Source organism: Pteronotus mesoamericanus, unplaced genomic scaffold (assembly GCF_021234165.1).
Source record: "Pteronotus mesoamericanus isolate MK-2021 breed Mesoamerican mustached bat unplaced genomic scaffold, CSHL_Meso_final contig_68, whole genome shotgun sequence".
NCBI classification, from domain to species: domain Eukaryota; kingdom Metazoa; phylum Chordata; class Mammalia; order Chiroptera; family Mormoopidae; genus Pteronotus; species Pteronotus mesoamericanus.
In genome coordinates, this window is record NW_026555234.1 from 15571256 (window position 1) to 15588751 (window position 17496).

At 41.2% G+C, this 17496-nt stretch overlaps 1 protein-coding gene across 2 annotated transcripts in view; it reads left to right on the forward strand.

Moving 5' to 3' along the window:
- TBC1D19 (TBC1 domain family member 19) overlaps positions 1-8858 on the forward strand; it is a 115933-nt gene extending 107075 nt beyond the window's left edge. For both annotated transcript variants that reach the window (XM_054582020.1, XM_054582021.1), the window contains 3 exons: positions 2882-2997; positions 7392-7462; positions 8452-8858. In XM_054582020.1, coding sequence (XP_054437995.1) covers positions 2882-2997; positions 7392-7462; positions 8452-8526 — 262 coding nt within the window. In that variant the 3' untranslated portion in view covers positions 8527-8858. The remainder of the gene's footprint in view (positions 1-2881; positions 2998-7391; positions 7463-8451) is intronic.
- Positions 8859-17496: the final 8638 nt, after the last annotated feature.

The window sequence follows — 17496 nt, forward strand, 5'->3', positions numbered from 1 at the left end:
GGGGCTGGGGGTGAGCCCGGGACGAGCTGCCGCTGCCCACCGCTCCCCTGGTCCCCGGCCCCCGGAGGCTGGAGGTACGTCCGCGCTTCCAGTCCTGGCGGAGACGGGGCTGGGGGTGAGCCCGGGACGAGCTGCCGCTGCCCACCGCTCCCCTGGTCCCCGGCCCCCGGAGGCTGGAGGTACGTCCGCGCTTCCAGTCCTCACGGAGACGGGGCTGGGGGTGAGCCCGGGACGAGCTGCCGCTGCCCACCGCTCCCCTGGTCCCTGGTCCCCGGCCCCGGGAGGCTGGAGGTACGTCCGCGCTTCCAGTCCTCGCGGAGACGGGGCTGGGGGTGAGCCCGGGACGAGCTGCCGCTGCCCACCGCTCCCCTGGTCCCCGGCCCCCGGAGGCTGGAGGTACGTCCGCGCTTCCAGTCCTCGCGGAGACGGGGCTGGGGGTGAGCCCGGGACGAGCTGCCGCTGCCCACCGCTCCCCTGGTCCCCGGCCCCCGGAGGCTGGAGGTACGTCCGCGCTTCCAGTCCTCGCGGAGACGGGGGTGGGGGTGAGCCCGGGACGAGCTGCCGCTGCCCACCGCTCCCCTGGTCCCCGGCCCCCGGAGGCTGGAAGTGACTTCCTGGGTTCGGCACCAAAATGCTACGTAGCCAAGGTGGCTAATAACGGAGCTAGAAAAGTGTAGTTAAGGGCTTTTTTTCGAGGTGGGACACTGCGATCAGGCGCGTGGGGTCCAAACGAATGGCAGCCCCAAGGGAAAGGGTAGAGGGCTTTTAAGGTGTGCAGCAGACCCCCGGGGAGGTTGAGTCACCCTGGTGATCTGCCCCAGGTGTCCTGGGGACCTGGTCAGGGAAGGCCAATTCTGTGGAAAGCTCCAGGGAGAGGGGAGGGGCAGTGAGGACTCCACGGCCGCCAGCAGGCCGCCAGCGGGATGCCCAAGGCTGTGCCTCTGTTGCTCCTCACGTGGGGAATCTCGTGGTCACGTATTTAGCCAGTGACGTACGTCTTCTTTGTTCCAGCACAGGCGGTGGCTTAGGTACATGTCCCAGGACATTCTAACATTATGTTCAAATAAATTCCAGTCCTTGATGCCTTAACTAGCAAGTTCTACCAGACATTTTAGGAATAAGTAAGGTCAATTCTGGTTTTTTCTGGCTAATGTCAAGATCATTGTTTTTAGCTCTCAGAAGTTCGATTAGGGTGTACCAGGGCCTAGATTTCTTTGGCTTTATCTTGTTTGGGGTTTGGTGAGCTTCTTGAATCTGTAGGCTTATTTTTGTCTTCTACCAAATTTCGGAAGTTATGAACCATTACTTCCTTAATTTTTTTTTTTTTTTTGGCACCACCCTTATTCTCCTTTCCTTCTGGTATTCTAATGATACAAATGTTAAAACTTTTGGTCTTATTCGACAGGTTCCTGAAGCTCTGTTCATTGTATTTTGAATACTTTTCACTCTGGTTCAGAATGGCTTCTTTCTACTGACAGTTATTCAAGTTCACTGGCCTTTCATTGGTCGTTTTCATATTGCTATTGGATCCATCCAGTGAGGAGTTGTTTTTGTTGTTATTGTATTTTCAGTTCTAAAGTTTCCATTGGTTCTTAACAAAACTTATAGAACTGTGCATTAACAAGTGTAATTTCTACGTTACATAAATTATACCTCACTAAACCTTTTTTCTAAGAAACTGAGCCTGTGCTGTACACGCGGAGGACCCAGTACCTGGTGCTGTTGTTCTAACAAGATGCCATGAAAGATCCAGTGAGGGGAAACTACTTGAAGTTACCAATTTAGACTTAAAAGTCAACTGAATTTAAAAATGAAAATATCCAGTGACCAGAAGTTTCTTGGCATCTCTGAAAATATTTTGAAACCCACCAAAACACTTCACTTGTCAATATTATTTTGTTTTATTAGAGCAATAGTTATCTCATACTGAGGAATTTCTAGAACTTTGGGGTCTTTTTTCAGTTTTAAGGAAATTAATATGACACCAACGAATGCAATCTCTAGGTCCCTTTCTCTTGCTTTAAGAAAATAGTACAGATATTTACCTACATAATATTATAACAATTCCAACAAAAAGTTTGGCCAGCACTTATCAGGGGCAAAAAATGATGTTTGCATGCTAAAAGATATCACAGAAATGTGAGGAACTGGTTTATCTCTTAAGGCATCAAAGCCAAGGAATTCATTTCCTGATTCCAGAGTTAAATTGTCATTGTAACATAACCAACTACTTCTAAATGGTGGGATCTCATACCTCATAGGGTTTGGGGACAGAGGGCAAAATGCAATTTAATTGCATTTTCTAAGTCGATCTTTCAGAATTCTGATAACCTCTTTAAAATGAAAGGTTTGAAGTTAGAGATTATTTCTAAGTTCCTTTATAACTTTAGAAGGTTTGGTTTTTTTTTTTTTTTTTTGGTCTTCAGAAATAAATTTATCCTCTGTGGCCATTTGACTGACATGTAGGAATATAATTTATTGACTAGGAAAAATATGCAACTATCAAGCACTCTTTCAAGTATTTTAGAAGGAAATTCAAATGATCATGGATTGCCTGAAACTGTTAAAACTATAAGATCACTTAATTGATAGCTAGTTAGTACACACCTTGAAAAACAGAAGGTAGAACTGGGTCTTCTAAAGTCTGAACTCTAACCTGACAGGCGGCCACGCGGATATGATTATCCCTTCAATCCTTTGAGACTGGTAATTCAAGGACCCATGGCTTCTCACCATTGTCCTTCTGCAGCTTGTAAGAGAGTACCAGGTCATTTCTAAGACTCAACAATAGAATTGGTTGGGCTCTTCCAACCTTTTGTAAGATATTGCCTTTTGAAAGAAAAAAAAAACACTGGTAAAGTCTTTTTTACTTTCTTTACAGACTTCGCATATCATTTAAATGGATGGTTCGCGCTTTCTCTGGATACTTAGCTACAGATCAACTTTTGCTTTTGTGGGATAGAATCCTAGGATACAACTCTCTGGAACTTCTTGCTGGTAAGAGTAAGTGCTTCTTTGTAAAGCACATGTGGTTTCTATAGTAAAGCCCTTTTCCTTCCTAACATTCACCATCTGGGATTGGAGTTTAAATCTACAGTTATCTGTCATTGCTAATTCATGAACATTTAGTAGGTTTATCTGCCTCAGAAGAAAGTAGTGAGATGCTGTGATGTAGATACTGTACTTCCATGTAACTGCCCAACAGTCTCTTCCGAGTCTTTCTGTCTGGCTCCTGGGAAAGGCCCTTTCTCCCCCGCCCCGACCTTTAGTCCAGCCAGGGCTTACTGTCCCTCAGCACCTGGGAGGCCTGTGCCACAGCGGGTGGGCACACATTCCACCCTGGGCTCCTCATCTGTTTTAGTGTTTGTTCTGTGCCTTTCTCAGCTGGCACCTGAAATCCGACCTGACACCAAGCCTCCCTGCACAATTGAAATCTCAGTTCCTCTGCACTTAAGTTTGTCCTGCATTCAAAACCTTTTCCTTTCTGCTAGTGGTCTGACTCCTGCCCTGGTGACTGAATTTCCTCTTTTAGATATTCTCTTAAGCCAGAAATATTTCATGTTTTTTCTGGAAGCCACAGATTCACCTCTTATTTAATAGTTAAGCAGTTGTTACAACAAATATCAGACAAAGCAACTGTATAATAACACATAGGGCACGGATTTATTATTGATTATATTACTTTGCTTCCCTTGTACAAAGTAGACTCAGTTATTTTTATCATTGGGATTATCTGAAAACTTAAAATAAACATTACATGGTTCTTACAACAATGGATAGAAAGCAGAAAAGTTGGCAGAGTACTGGAAGCTCAAGTTGTGTAATATTGAATAAAGTATTTAACCTGTATGAGCTTTTGTTTCCTTACCTTATATTGATATTATTGTAAAGACACTTTTCTGGGATACTGTGGAAATAATGATGAATTGAAGAAGACTTTTTTCTTGTAGAAGATTCTTTAGGTACCATATTAACACATTATCGAATACTGAGAGGTCTAGAGTAGTGGGGAGGCATTTTGAAAAGGAAAATTAGAGTTATAATAAAATGCCATGAAGCTAAATATCGCCCCTGGTACAGTCAGCAATAACACATACTGATGTCTCCTATATCAGTTGTTTGTAAAGCCCATCCAAGCCTGAGTTAGGAAAGAATGATCTGCCCTTGTCTTTTGGCCGAATGACAGTGAGATGCATAGGCTGGAGACAGCAAGAACCTTAGAGGTCACCAGGTTCAACTCCTCGGCCACGTTTCTGACCGCGGTCCTCACCGTGGGTTTAAACACTTCCGCGCAGAGTAACCCCGCCTCACCGGGCAGCCGTTTCCTCTCCGGGTGGTTCACTTGCTGACACGCACGCCTCTTAGACCTGGCCCACCACCCTGTGTGTTCCGCTCTCATAAGTCCCTCCTTTGCCCAAAGTTCTGTTTTCCTGGCTAAACCGACTTGTTTTCTGCTACCATTTCTCAGGCAGCAGGATTTAAGACATTCTGCTGAGTAACTCTCCTCAGGGCATGACATAAGTTTTGAAAGTATTGTATATACCTTTTTGTCTTATTTCAAAAAGGTATTAAGGGTATGTTAAAGAAAGGGGTTCAGTATAAGAAAGTACTTTCTAATAATTAGGACTTTTCCAAAGTAGAATGGGCTTTTTAATTGTCACTTGAAGGGTTAAGAGGTTTTCTATTATGAAAGAAATGTTGAATTAGAAGACCTTCAAGACATTTTCCAATTTAAATTCTCTTTCTGTGACTTTTCACCCCTCAGCAAACTGAAATAAAGAGAAATAAATAAACATTGAATACTGCGTTTGCTCTAAGCAGGCACAATGTTATGAACTCAATACCGTAATAAAAAAGTTACTGATGAGTAGCTAGAAATTCAATCCACACTGTTGCATCCATCTGCTTTCCCTGTGTGGTTTTTAGAAATCAAGAGGGAAGAATTTTAAAACATCTAGAAATGCGACTAATCTGCTGAGAGCCCTCCGCCATGGAATTCAAATTAGTTTTGATTATTTAAAATATTTTGTTATTTTTTGGTCTGAATATTTTGGGTTCACTTTTTTTGCTCAATTGAGTTATTATATATACTCCTTAGAAATATTTTAGTAAACATTACTGGTTTAATTATGAATTAATTAGAACCTTGAAGAACAGTTTAAAGCAAAGATGCCTTAATGTTCATGAAAAGAGGTGCTTAAAATCAAAGTAATGAGAGTAGTTTAAAAGACCAAAGTAAATATTAGCATATCTGTTTCACAATAAACATGATTTCAGTTGAAAATATCCTAAAGTGTAGACCTCTTCTCCTTGGCAAACCAACCTGTCCCATTGGAAGGGCTGTGCAAAGCCACCACGCGGCAGACGGAAGGGAGCTCCTGTGATGTGACACCAAGATAAATAAAGGCTATGAGCACATGCGCCTTTGGATGCTGAGGTCAATTAGTGAACTGCTCCCTTTTCCTTTTCTTATCTGCATTTGGAAAAGCAATTTACCACCACGTAAAACTCTTTCCTGCCACAGCAGAAAATGTGACCATACTGTCAGGCTGTCACCAACTCTGTTAAATTATACACAGAAAAGGAAGTAGTGCTCACACTCCTTAGCTTCTGAAATGTCTCCGTTGTCAACTACGGTTCCACATATTAGGAAACTATAAAAAAAGCTGCTGGTCCACATAAATGGTTTTCTTTGATATTCTTGTAAACAAAGAAGCTCAGTGACTTCAAAGTACTTAAGTTTTCTCTTTTTCAGTCAAAGGGTAGATTCTTCATCCCAGATCTCTTGTATGCCTTGTTACATATTAAATAATCCCAGCTGCTGTAACTTAAAATTTGTTTTACCACGACTATTTCCCCCCCAGAATTTTTCTAATTTTAATGCTTTTTTTTTTTTTTTTTTGCCAAGCTCTCCAAAATCTGTTGTCCCCTAGAAAAATGCCTGTGCTTCCCAGTCACTGGTTCCACTCGGCCTCTGTCCGGCGAGGTCACGAGGCCTGGGTCCTGATGTCTACTCCTCAGGCACAGCAAACTTCCCGTGAGAGCCCAGGGCCGCCATGGCGTCACCCGCATGCCACTCCTAGCAAACGATTCCAAGGGGTGGTTGGGAAGACAGTTCTTAGGAAGGCATACTGATTTCCATGTCATGGGTGGGTCATTACTCCTCACTTTCAACCTCAACAGCTTTATCACATGGTGGTCAGATGCTCGATCCAGAGCTAGGTGCATTCAGTCTACTGTTTTCAATCTGTGCAACTTCAAACATGCCACCCAAACTCACTGTGCCTCAGTTTCCACATTAGTAAAAAGGGGCCAATAGTAGTATTTAACTCATGGAGTTGGAATAAGGATTAATTGCTATGATCAGTATTCCCATAGTAAAAATATGTGTGTATACATATACTTGTATATTTGCATTAGTTTTGCGGTATATTGGGAACCAGTTTTCTAAATAACTCTGTAGGATTCATTTCCTACAATTCAGTACTTGGTGGGTAGTCACTGCATTTCCCTCCCTGGGGATGAAATGAAAAGGGTGAGGAAGGAGGCCAGGGTCACCCCCAGGGAGGACGGGCTCCTCACCATGCTAACAGGTGAGAGGACGAGTTGTTTGTGATGACTCATCCTCTCACCTGTTAGCATGGCTGTTTCTTCATATACATATGTTTAATGGAAACAAAAATCCAAATGTTGTTTTCTACTAACGTATAATATTAACCTGTAGTGTTTTTTCCCAAACTTTAAACTTTTTCCTATCGCCAACGTGAAAGCAAGCGCCGGGGTCAGCCCGACAGCAGCTCTCACCCACAGGCATAGCCCTTTGTGACACTTCAAGAAAGTTCAATGCTGAGGGTAAAAATAGAAATACAACAACACATTTTAAGGGTATTTTTAAGAAAAAGTGTTATTACCACATTTTTATCAGGATACCACCTTAATACATAGGAAACATGATGTGCTATATTTATAAATTCCGTCTCCATGTAACTTTTCAGATGCCCCTCTATTACATTAATAAGAAATACCCGCATCAAAATAAGCTTTGATTTATGAGACAATCATTAGAGCTTCATGCCATTTAAAAACTGCTATAATTTAACTTGCAGGTTTGAAAGAAACAATTTCTAAAATGGCTTTTTTAAGGCCATTGGACTTTCCTTCCCACCCCCACCCCCGCCCCCGCCCCCAACTGTGAGAGCCCGTGTCTCTAGCTGTCAGGCCGTGTTCTCCAGAGGGGAGTCTCGTTCGTGGCGAGGCCGCAGCATCCCCGTGCAGGCGTGCGTCTAGGGGAAGCGCGGTCCCGAGCCCTCGCAGGGCATGTGGGCGCTGCAGCGGCTTTGCCGGCCGATGAGCAGAGGCCAGCAGTTGAAACAGTGTGTGCTCTTTTCCAGTCCTGGCAGCTGCGGTGTTTGCCTTCCGCGCGGTCAACCTGATGGAGGTGACATCACTGGCTGCAGCTGAAGTAAGGATAAGTTTCACTCCGGTGGATGGAAATAGCTCCCGAGACACTGCCAGCTTCAGGCGCTTCAGTCCAGACGCATAAGCCACACTATACTCGTAGCCTAATTTTTAACTTGGGTGAAACCTGCAAGTTTTCAAAATTCCTTAATGATTTGAAAATGGTCTTCTTGTGAGAGAATCGTAAACAAGACTATTGCAGAAAACCATTATAACCATTATGGGAAACAACATACCTTGTAATTTCAATAGAAACTATTGGGTCTTATGCTGTGCTTTCTTATTAGTGTTCATATCCGTGTGTTACACTCACACAGCAAAGAAAAACTAGATGAGAAAGTTAAGGGCCATGTGTTCGGATGATATAGTAAAGATACATGGGCTTTTCTGCTTACTTTTAATTGTGAGTTAATTATTTAAAACTGGTCTCTTTTTAATAATACCATTTATACCTGAAACATGGTTAAATTAAATAGTGGCTTGCCATATTACTCTCTTTGTTATCTCTCGAAGAAACGTAAATTTCATCCTTAAAATAGCTGCCTACATTCTTTGTTTAAAGGGAAGAGGATGTTTATGCATCTTGCAACTGAATAAACATTAGTTCCATCTCAGAATGATTTCCCGAAGTCAGCTACTCCTTATACTACTACAACAGAACTAGGATTCATAACTTACATTTATTTATAGAAGCAAGTTGAAATGTTAGACCTCTTATAAACTCATGCTACCTTGTATATTTGCAGAAGGCTTGAGGCTACAGTCCTTGTTAGCATTTTGAACATTTCTAACATCAAGATACTCCAAAAAGAGAAGGAGCGTTATAGTTTTATTACAGAGGGTTAGGGCAAACCTGAAGAACTTAAGAGTGTGTGTTGATGCCAGAATTATGTTGTAATGATGTTTCTGCTGTACCTTATTGTATAGGCTTCATTTTGCTGATTAGAATACTGACATTGATCATTCTTTCTGTTTTTTGTTTGTCTGTTTCAGGCAGTTCTTGCTGACCTTTCTACTTTAAAAGTTATGCCTCTCCTTCAAATTTTTTTGTTTGCTACTGTCACCTGATCTTCTTCAAGGTCACTGAGAACACCTCTAATTTTTCATTAGAAACTAATCATGAACTATGCAAACTCTGCATAAAACCAAAATTAAACTTCACATATAAGCCAATAAAAGATCATGTTCCCTCCTTAGTTAAACCTAAGTAGTTTTTCACTTTTTGAGAAAATAACTCAGCACACCAAATATTGCACTGCATGCTGCTGATTGTCAAGAGAGAAGCAATAGACGTCACTTCTGCTACATTGAGCGTACTGTGTATATAATCCTGACTTGGAAAAAGCATGTAACAATATATGCAATAAGAACTAAAGATACTGTAATAAACTTTAAGAGGTAATGTAGCCTCTGGGATAATTCTCTTATGTCAGTCTGTAAATTTATCTCTAGATAATGTATTGTTTTGTCTTAAAAATTGCTCTTCACTCAGAACCAGGGGTGGGGTAGGATGTGGGAAGACTTGAAAAAGATAATGCTTTTAAGTAGAAATTCAAATGTACTTTGGTGTTTTGAAAAATGTTTCTCTCACCAGAGATCTTCTAGATCCCTCTCCATTTTTTTTTCTCCCTTAATATTTTGTACTGGGGAAGGTCAAATACAGCTGGGTCCACCTGACAATATTATATTCATTATTTTCTGAAAAATAGTCAAAATTATGGAATGATCTGTTCGAACTTCTCAGCCTTCCATCTCCTGGTTAGAAGACTCCACACTGCTGAGGCCTGTTGCCAGTGCCTGTTACTTTGTAAGTACACAGGGAGGACACCTAAGGAGGCAAAGAAGGGAATGAAAAACCCAGACCATATTCGCTTCTGCTGATAGTTGGTTTAATGAGATTTACAAGAGACAAGAAGTAGGTACTAGACATTCATTCTAGAACTGAAGACATTATGCAAGGCATCGCTCTTGTTTTGGTCTTTTTTGTAAGTGAATATTATTGTATATTAATTCCTAAAGCCCTACTACTTCTGTAATGTGGACTAATAGTATATGAAAAGGAAAAAAGTCCAAAAACCATTGTCTTTTGGTTTTTGGCTCAAATTCCAGATGCTGGTTATTTTAACAAAACTCTAAATCAAAAGATTGATACTCTTACTGAATGCTTAGAATTGTATTGTTTTATCCAAATGCATTCATGGGTCGTTTATTTATAGAGTATATATTAAGAACTATGTGCGGTTTAGCATAACACTGCAAAGATGGTGGAGTTTGATACAACTAGGTATTAACTTGACAATATTATATGCTTTAATTCATCATGCACTTGTTGACTTACTAAGGACTAAATAATTATTCAGTGATTGATTTCTAATAAACCCCATTTCCTTGTTTTTGCAGGCGATGCACTTAGATCATACGCTTTGCCATTCTTTGTGTGCACGTGCACACTCACCACAAGGATAATTATGTGCACACCTATGACTGTTACCTCCCTCCTTCCCTCAGTCTGAGAAAATGAGGGGAAAAATGTGTCAGGAAGAGAGGGTTTTAAGTGATTATGGCCAAATTTGTACAGATATGCCCATCTTTGGCCTCTTCCTTGAGGAGAATATTCATGAGCCTTTTCAAAGGCGGCAGTCTAGTGGCCCAGCAGGAAAGCACACACTAGACTGGAGAGCTCTGGTTCCAGCTGCAAGTCCCAAGGCAATTTACTCTCTCCTGTGCTGCTGTGGGCAGGGAGGCCAGGCAGCAGGAAATCATTGTATCTGCTCTGTTTACCTTACAGGACTGAGGAAGACCAAGTGAGAAAATATATTTGAAATGGGTTTTTTAAACTGCAAAGCACGGAGCAAATATAAAATGTTTGTAATTAATTTTAAACATGGCATTTTGAGGTCAAGTGGTAGAAGATAACATATGAAGACTGTCCATCCTCATTAGCATTTGTATGACATTATTTGGTAATTCGAGACTGTATCTATTAAAAAAAGAATGTATCCTGGCACAGCAGACACTTACATTTGGAACGAGTGGCTCCAGCCAGTAGCTCTGGAGCTGAATCCCAAAGCCAAACCTGGAGGCTGCCACACATTTTGCTACTGTCACAAACCCTGCTCAGCTGCGAGCTTGCTCTTGGCTGCGGGTGGAGATGCTGCCCCGGGGCAGCCGCTGCCTTTCCCACTCCGCCTCCCACCGCACCTCCTCACACCGCCCTGACCGCGTCCCTTCCCCCGCATCCCCCTCTCCGGTGCCTACCATCCTCTGACACCCCCTCACATCTGCTCGGCCTGTGCTCACGAGGACCCGAGTGACCGTGGATGCTTACATAATCGCTCTCCCTATGGCACTGGCACTAATGGTGACTTAGACTAACAGACAGATTGAAATCTCCTGGATTTCAATTCATTCACCGATGTCATATGTATGCCCTTTTAGAAGAGTTTATTGGACAGTCGTTTTGATCAGAATGTTTTGGTGACGCAGCATTCTGGCGGATTGAAACTCCCAGCTTGTCGAACTGCTTAGCACCCCTTACACTCAGCAGGCACTCTCTCTGTTTCATGCGGAAGATGGGGACCATTAGCCTTGAACTCCCTCTTCTGCCTTCCGCTTCAAAGCTTAGCTTTATCCCCGCTGCACATATCTCCTTCTTATCTCAGGAAATGTCTAACCTATCCCTACAGCTCTCTATACAGATTCAGCTGGGTCACTTACCTGCTTGGAACATTACATGGCACCCACTGCCTAATGGGTAAAGTGCAGGCTGTGCAGCAAAGGGGCGGGGAAAGCCTCTGCAGCGTGGTCTTCCCATTGCTGGGCTCCCACACTGACCCTTTACCCTATACTTCAAACTCACCAGTTGACCCTCAACCAGCTGTGCCCATTCGCTTTGTCTCTGCCAGAAGGACCTCCCTTTTCCAAGGCCCCACTGAAAAGACCTCTTTTGTGACAATATCCCAGAGCTTTAAGTTAGAATTAATTATGCCCTTTTCTTTGTTCTCATGAAACCATTCATCCACTAATGTGGTGCTTAGAATACTGAGTGATAGCTTTTTGTGTGCATGTTCTGACTCTCGTATTACTTCATTCTTTGTCCATTTTCATTGGACAAAGTCCAATGTGGAGGATGAAAAAAGAAGTTCGTCAATGTGTGTTTGTAGCCCCTGACTTATTCTGAAAATTGTCAAGATCTGTTTTTCTTAAAACATAATTCCTCCTCAGTATCAAGTCTCCTCCTTCCACAAAGGCTCTGTTGTGTATTCGGGAATCTGCCCCTCCCCATGAACCTAAGGTAAGGCTGACTCCCAGCGCTAGGACCTCAGAGTCCTGGCCAGGCCAGTCGCCATGTGCCGTCGTCCCGGCCAGAGGGATTACTTCAGGATCAGTGCAAAATCTAAGGCCAAAGCGGACCAATGGAACTGGATTGTGAGCCTTTGTTGAATCTTCCAGGGAAGCCGGATATGAAAAAGAGAGGATATAGGGTCTGGAGTTGCGGTGCCCTAGGAATAGAAAGACTGGAAAACTGTGTTGTTGACCTTGTCAATCCCCAAGTCACCCTGGGACTGTTTCAACATGTGAATGAAAAGATTCTCTTTGCAGCAGAAAGGATCCTAACTGAAGGTAGAGTTATTGTACCACTTAGGTGACCCACTACATCATGGGTATCATTATTTGGTCAGATCCCTGTCTATATACTTTAAACAAGAGGAATCTTTTTTTAACGTTTGAAATCAAGATACACCTTGACCTTACAAGCATGAATTCTATGCTCCAGACCTACTCAGCTGCCTGAAACACCTTGACCACATAGTATGTCTCTCTCCTTTGGCGCTGCGCCCATACAGCACTCTCTGCTTGGAATGCCTTCTCTTCCCTCTGAACCTAACTCTTAACTTGTAACCTCAAAACCCAACTCAGGTGTTGCATTATCAGGGAAGACTGCTTCTCTTATGAATTCTCCTCACACCCTAAATATGCATAAGTTGTGCCATAATCATAGAGTAGTGTGTCTCTTCTACGAGACTGTGACTCCTTAAGGGCAAAAATGGTTTCTTGCTTAGTTTTTTGTATGTCTAGAACCTGGTGTAGTGCTTGCCCCATAATGGGCTTTAATAAATGTTCATTGAATGAATTAATGAATGCATGAATGAAGTCATAGTATAATCCACTCATTCTACTCATGAGGAAACTTGCTCATCAGTAGAATAATAACTTACTTGTCCAGTGTCACACTGTTTTACCCACTCAGTTGATTTGTGGAGTTGCTTGGGGAAGTCCAAAAGGGAGGAATATTTTGAGAGAGAAAACAATGTAAATGTTTCAGCTCACTCAGTATTTTTTATTTATATCAACTTTATTCAGGGATCATTTACATAGGATAAAATATGCATTTTAAGTATACAGTTCTCTAAGGTTAGACAAGTGTATATTCTCATATCACCACTATCACAGTAAGATATAGAACACTTCCGTCACCTAAATTAATTCCCGTTATACCCTTTCCCATTCAGTCTCCCATAAACATATTCATGCCAGACAACCACTGATATGCTTGTCCCTAAAGACTGGTCTTTTCTAGAGTTTCATGTAGATAGAATTATTTACATAAACTTTTGTTTCTGGTTTCCTTTGCTCAGCATAATGTTTTGAGATTCATCCATGTTCGTGTGTAATTAGTAGTCCATTTCTTTTTATCACTGAATAATATTGTATGACTATTTCACAATTTGTTTATGTATTATTGTTAATAGATATCCACGTTGTTCCTATAGTTTGGTGTATTATGGACCCAGCTATTACAAATATTTGTGTACAGGCCTTCATGTGGACATATATCTTCATTTATTTGGGTAAATACCTAGGAGTAAAATTGCTGGGTCATATGTAAGCCTAAGTTTAACTTCCTAAGAAATCTCCAAACTTTCTGAAGCAGTTTTCCCATTTTGCATCCCCACTGGCCGTGCGTAAGAGCTCTAGCGGCTCCGAATCCTCACCCACACTTACTGTTATCCTGTTAGTCATTCTAGTCGGTGATTTTCATTTTCATTTCCCTAATTACTAATGATGTAGAGCATCTTTTTAGACTTGTTTACCATTTGTACATATTCTTTTGTAAAGTGTTCAAATCTTTCATGCATTTTTAGTCAATAACTTCTTAAGTTGTTAAGAATTCTTTATTCTGGGAACACTTACAGTTTGTAAGTTAGGGTTAGGGCTAGTCTCTTAATTTTTGTAATTATTTTTAAAGAGCAAAAGTTTTAATTTTGTTGAGTTCAACTTACACATTTTTTTTCTTTTATGATTCATATTGTGTGTCCTGTCTGAGAAATCATGGCGTAACTCAAAGTCACAGATTTTTTTCCTGTTTTCTTCTAGAAACTTTGTCGTTTAGATTTTCCTTTAGGCCTATGATCCTTTTATTTTTAGTTAATTTTTGTGTATGATACAAGTTAAGGGTTGAGGATCATGTTTTTGCATATAGATATACAATTGTTCAAAACCAGTTGCTGAGTAAACTAACCTTTCCTTTTTACGCCAGCATCTCTTTATGAAATCAATTGATCATATGGATATATATGCAGGCTTATTTCTGGATTCTCTATTCTGTTTCATGGGTTTATGTCTATGCTGATTCCAGTGCCACACTTTCTTGACTTTTATAGCTTTAGAGGAAGTCTGGAAACCAAGGAGTGTAAGGCCTCTAATTTTCTTTACCTATGTCAAAAATATTTTGGCTTTTCTAAGTTCTTTGTATTTCTAAATAACTTTTGCAATCAGATTTCCCATTTGTATTTTTAAAAAAGTTGCTGTGATTCTTATTGAGTTAGCATTGAATCTGAACATCAGTTTGAGGACAGTTGATACCTTAACAATATTGAGTCTTATAATCTATGAACACGGTATCTCTCTCCATTTCTTTAGGTCTTTTAAAATTTTACTCAGCGATATTTTGTAGTTCTCCATGTACAGGTCTTATAAAGATTTTGTTAAAATTATTCCTAATTATTTTAAATTTTTATGTTATTAATGGTACTTTTAATTTCAATTTTTAATGGTTTGTTAATATGTAGAAATACAATTGATTTTTTTATATTGATCTTGTATCCCAAGACCTTGTTAAACTTACTATTTCTAGTATCTTTTTTTGTAGCTTCCCTAGAATTTTCTACATACAATGTCATCTATAAATAAAGACAGTTTTACTTCTTTTTTTTCAAATCTATATGACTTTTATTTCTTTTTTTCCCTGAACCTGCAATAGAATGTACAGAAGTGTTGCAGCTCACCTAATTTTAAATTAAATATACTTCTTTTTTGCATAAGTGTAACAAATATTTTAAATATATATCAATTTAATAGTTTGGCCAGTTTAGGGATAAAACAGTGGGAGAAAAGGAAACAGACAGATGCAGATTGAGGTGTGGAGAGCCATTGATACACAAGATAAATTGTGTAATTTTTTTGTTGCTGATGATCCAAATGTCTTCTTCAAATTAATCTTTTAAATTAAGCATTTGTCTTCAGGTGTTATCGATGACAATTAGGTAATTGTCTTTGTATTACTTCTTTATCCTTAAAACTTTAAAAAAAAAATGTAGTGTGCATATGTTCAACAAACATCAAATGTTTCCTCTGAGGAAGGTACTGTGCTCAAAATTCAATGTTTATACATATTTGTATGTTTGCTTTTTCAGTACCAGGTGTGGTAAGAAAAAAGTACTTTTTTATGGAAATAGAATACTAACACCTCTCTTCTAAAGTAATGGTATAATCTGTTGTATGGTAAGAAAAATAATGGCCCCCAACTGATGTTCATGTCTCAGTCTCTGAACCCTATGAATATGTTACCTTACATGATAAAAGGTAGTATACTGTAATTAATCTCCTCTCAGATAAATTGGGTTTAACATATCAGCTGTAACATAAGATAGTAAATTCACCTTGTTCCAATTCTCTTACCTATAAAAATAGGTGATTCTACCTCTCTCCTGTGGTTCTTACAATGATCAAATAAGAATGTGTACAAGTATTTTGAATACCACCTTCTACTGCTCTGGTGCTGATAGGGAAAAGGCCCCAGAAAGGTGGGCGTATAAGACAGGTATCACGGAGGAAGAGAGGGATTAGGGGAATGTATCATCAAGTCCTCATGTTTCTTTCCACAGAGAGGGAGTTCACTGAGGTAATGTCCTCCCTGCTTCCTCCTGTGGAGAGGAGTAACTGGTACTGCTGATGAGGTTGGGATCAGTGAGGGGGCATGTAACGCCAACCCCTTTCTCTCACCTTTCTCTTGGGGTCCAGCCGCCCAAAGCAACCATGCTTTGCGCCGCTCCTCTGTGCCCTGAGCTCTGGAAAGCACGGACCCCGCGCTGTAAGAGGCAGTAGTGGGGCAGGGGTGGCTGAGTGAGTATGTCCGAGACTTGGTTTTGAAAAGCCCGTTCTTGCTGCAAAACTAAGTCACGTTCCCTAGGATTAACTTTATCCATAGAAAAAGTGACTTCTTCATCTGCTTTCATCTGCCTAGATTTTAATTTTATCTCTGAAGAACTCAGAACTCATCCAGAAGAACGGTGCTCTAAACCTCACTCAACAAGGCAAAGATGTTACGGGTTGCTAGGAACAAACTACTGCAATGGGTCATGGAGTATAAGGTAGAAAAGAAGGGAAATGAAGGGTAATGAGGGGTTGGTGATGAATATAAATAAAGAGGAATGGATGGATTGAAAGTGACAACAAAAATGTAAAGGCATTTTGGAAGGAAGGACACTTGTGCATGTAACTTGGAAGGATGATATTTGCAGGCAGAATGAGATATTAGCATTCGAAATTTTGGTGCCATTTTTGTTGATGCCAAGATCTAAGGTGTGATGGATGACTGAGATAAAGTAGAAGGAAACATCATTGAAAATATGAGGAAGTCAAGGAACCGGAAGTGCATGGTGTTGGATGAATCATTGGCATACATGTTGAAGTCACCAAAAATGGCAAGAAGAAAACAGTTGCGTATAAAAGTTAGTTGTACTGAAAATGAGGAGGAAAGACCCAGAAGCTACCAGTAGGTGACTGTAACTTGGAGGAGGAAGAGTGGTACAACCAGATGGTGTGAGCCTCAAAGGAGCAGAAGGGGTTTGCAAGAGGGAAGGGGAAACAGCACTCTAAAATTGGCATTGAAGACTAAGGCTGCTGAAGCTCTTTGGGTACAAGAGAAAAGAAATCATCCGTTTGAGAGGGCTGCAGAGAAACCCTGTCCCCAGAATTCGCCCTGCCTTTAGATAAGTGAGGAGGTGACTGGAACTTTCAGAGGAGAGATAGAAAAATACAGGTGTTTATTGACCTCAAATGGGAACTGGGAGTTCCAGAGGCAGAAGGAAATGGTTTACTAGAGAGGGGCGTGGGGGAAGGGTGGGTGGAAATAGGCCCAGTTAAGGGAAGAAAGTGGAGGTAATCCACCACTGAGAAGCTTGGCATCCTGATCGAGTGTGAGATAAACAGGGATGTGTGGATGGGTTGGTCCTGTCAGAGGTGACTGAGCAATCGGTTCTACTGCTTATGTGGTCCAAACCCTTTTTCTCTGAGGCGGGGCAGCGGCTCCCTCAGGCAGCCTAAGGTTGGTATGGTCTAATTATAGGCAACCTGCTGCTCCGATAGCCACAGTGTGGTGGTTTCTGCTGGAGCGCCGCACTAGTTTGTGACTTCACTGCTTTTTTTTGAAAATATCCAGTTAATTTGGTTCTCCTCCCTCTCTCCCTCTTTTGCCTATTCATTAGACAGAGAGTACTTTAATTACAGAACCCACCCCCCCGGAAAAGGATCCCTCCTTGATAAATGGAATCACTGCAAAGTTTTCATGAAATAGAAAGCAAAAAATTCTCTCTAATATACAATTAATTTGCACCCATGGCAATCACAAGGATGGATTGACCCATGGAGGGCCGGGGGCGAGGGGGAGGGAGGACAGTGAATGAAGGAGAGGACTGAAATGTCAGTGGTAAGACTCTAAAGGAAGAAACAGGCATGCTTTCCGCTTCCTCGCTG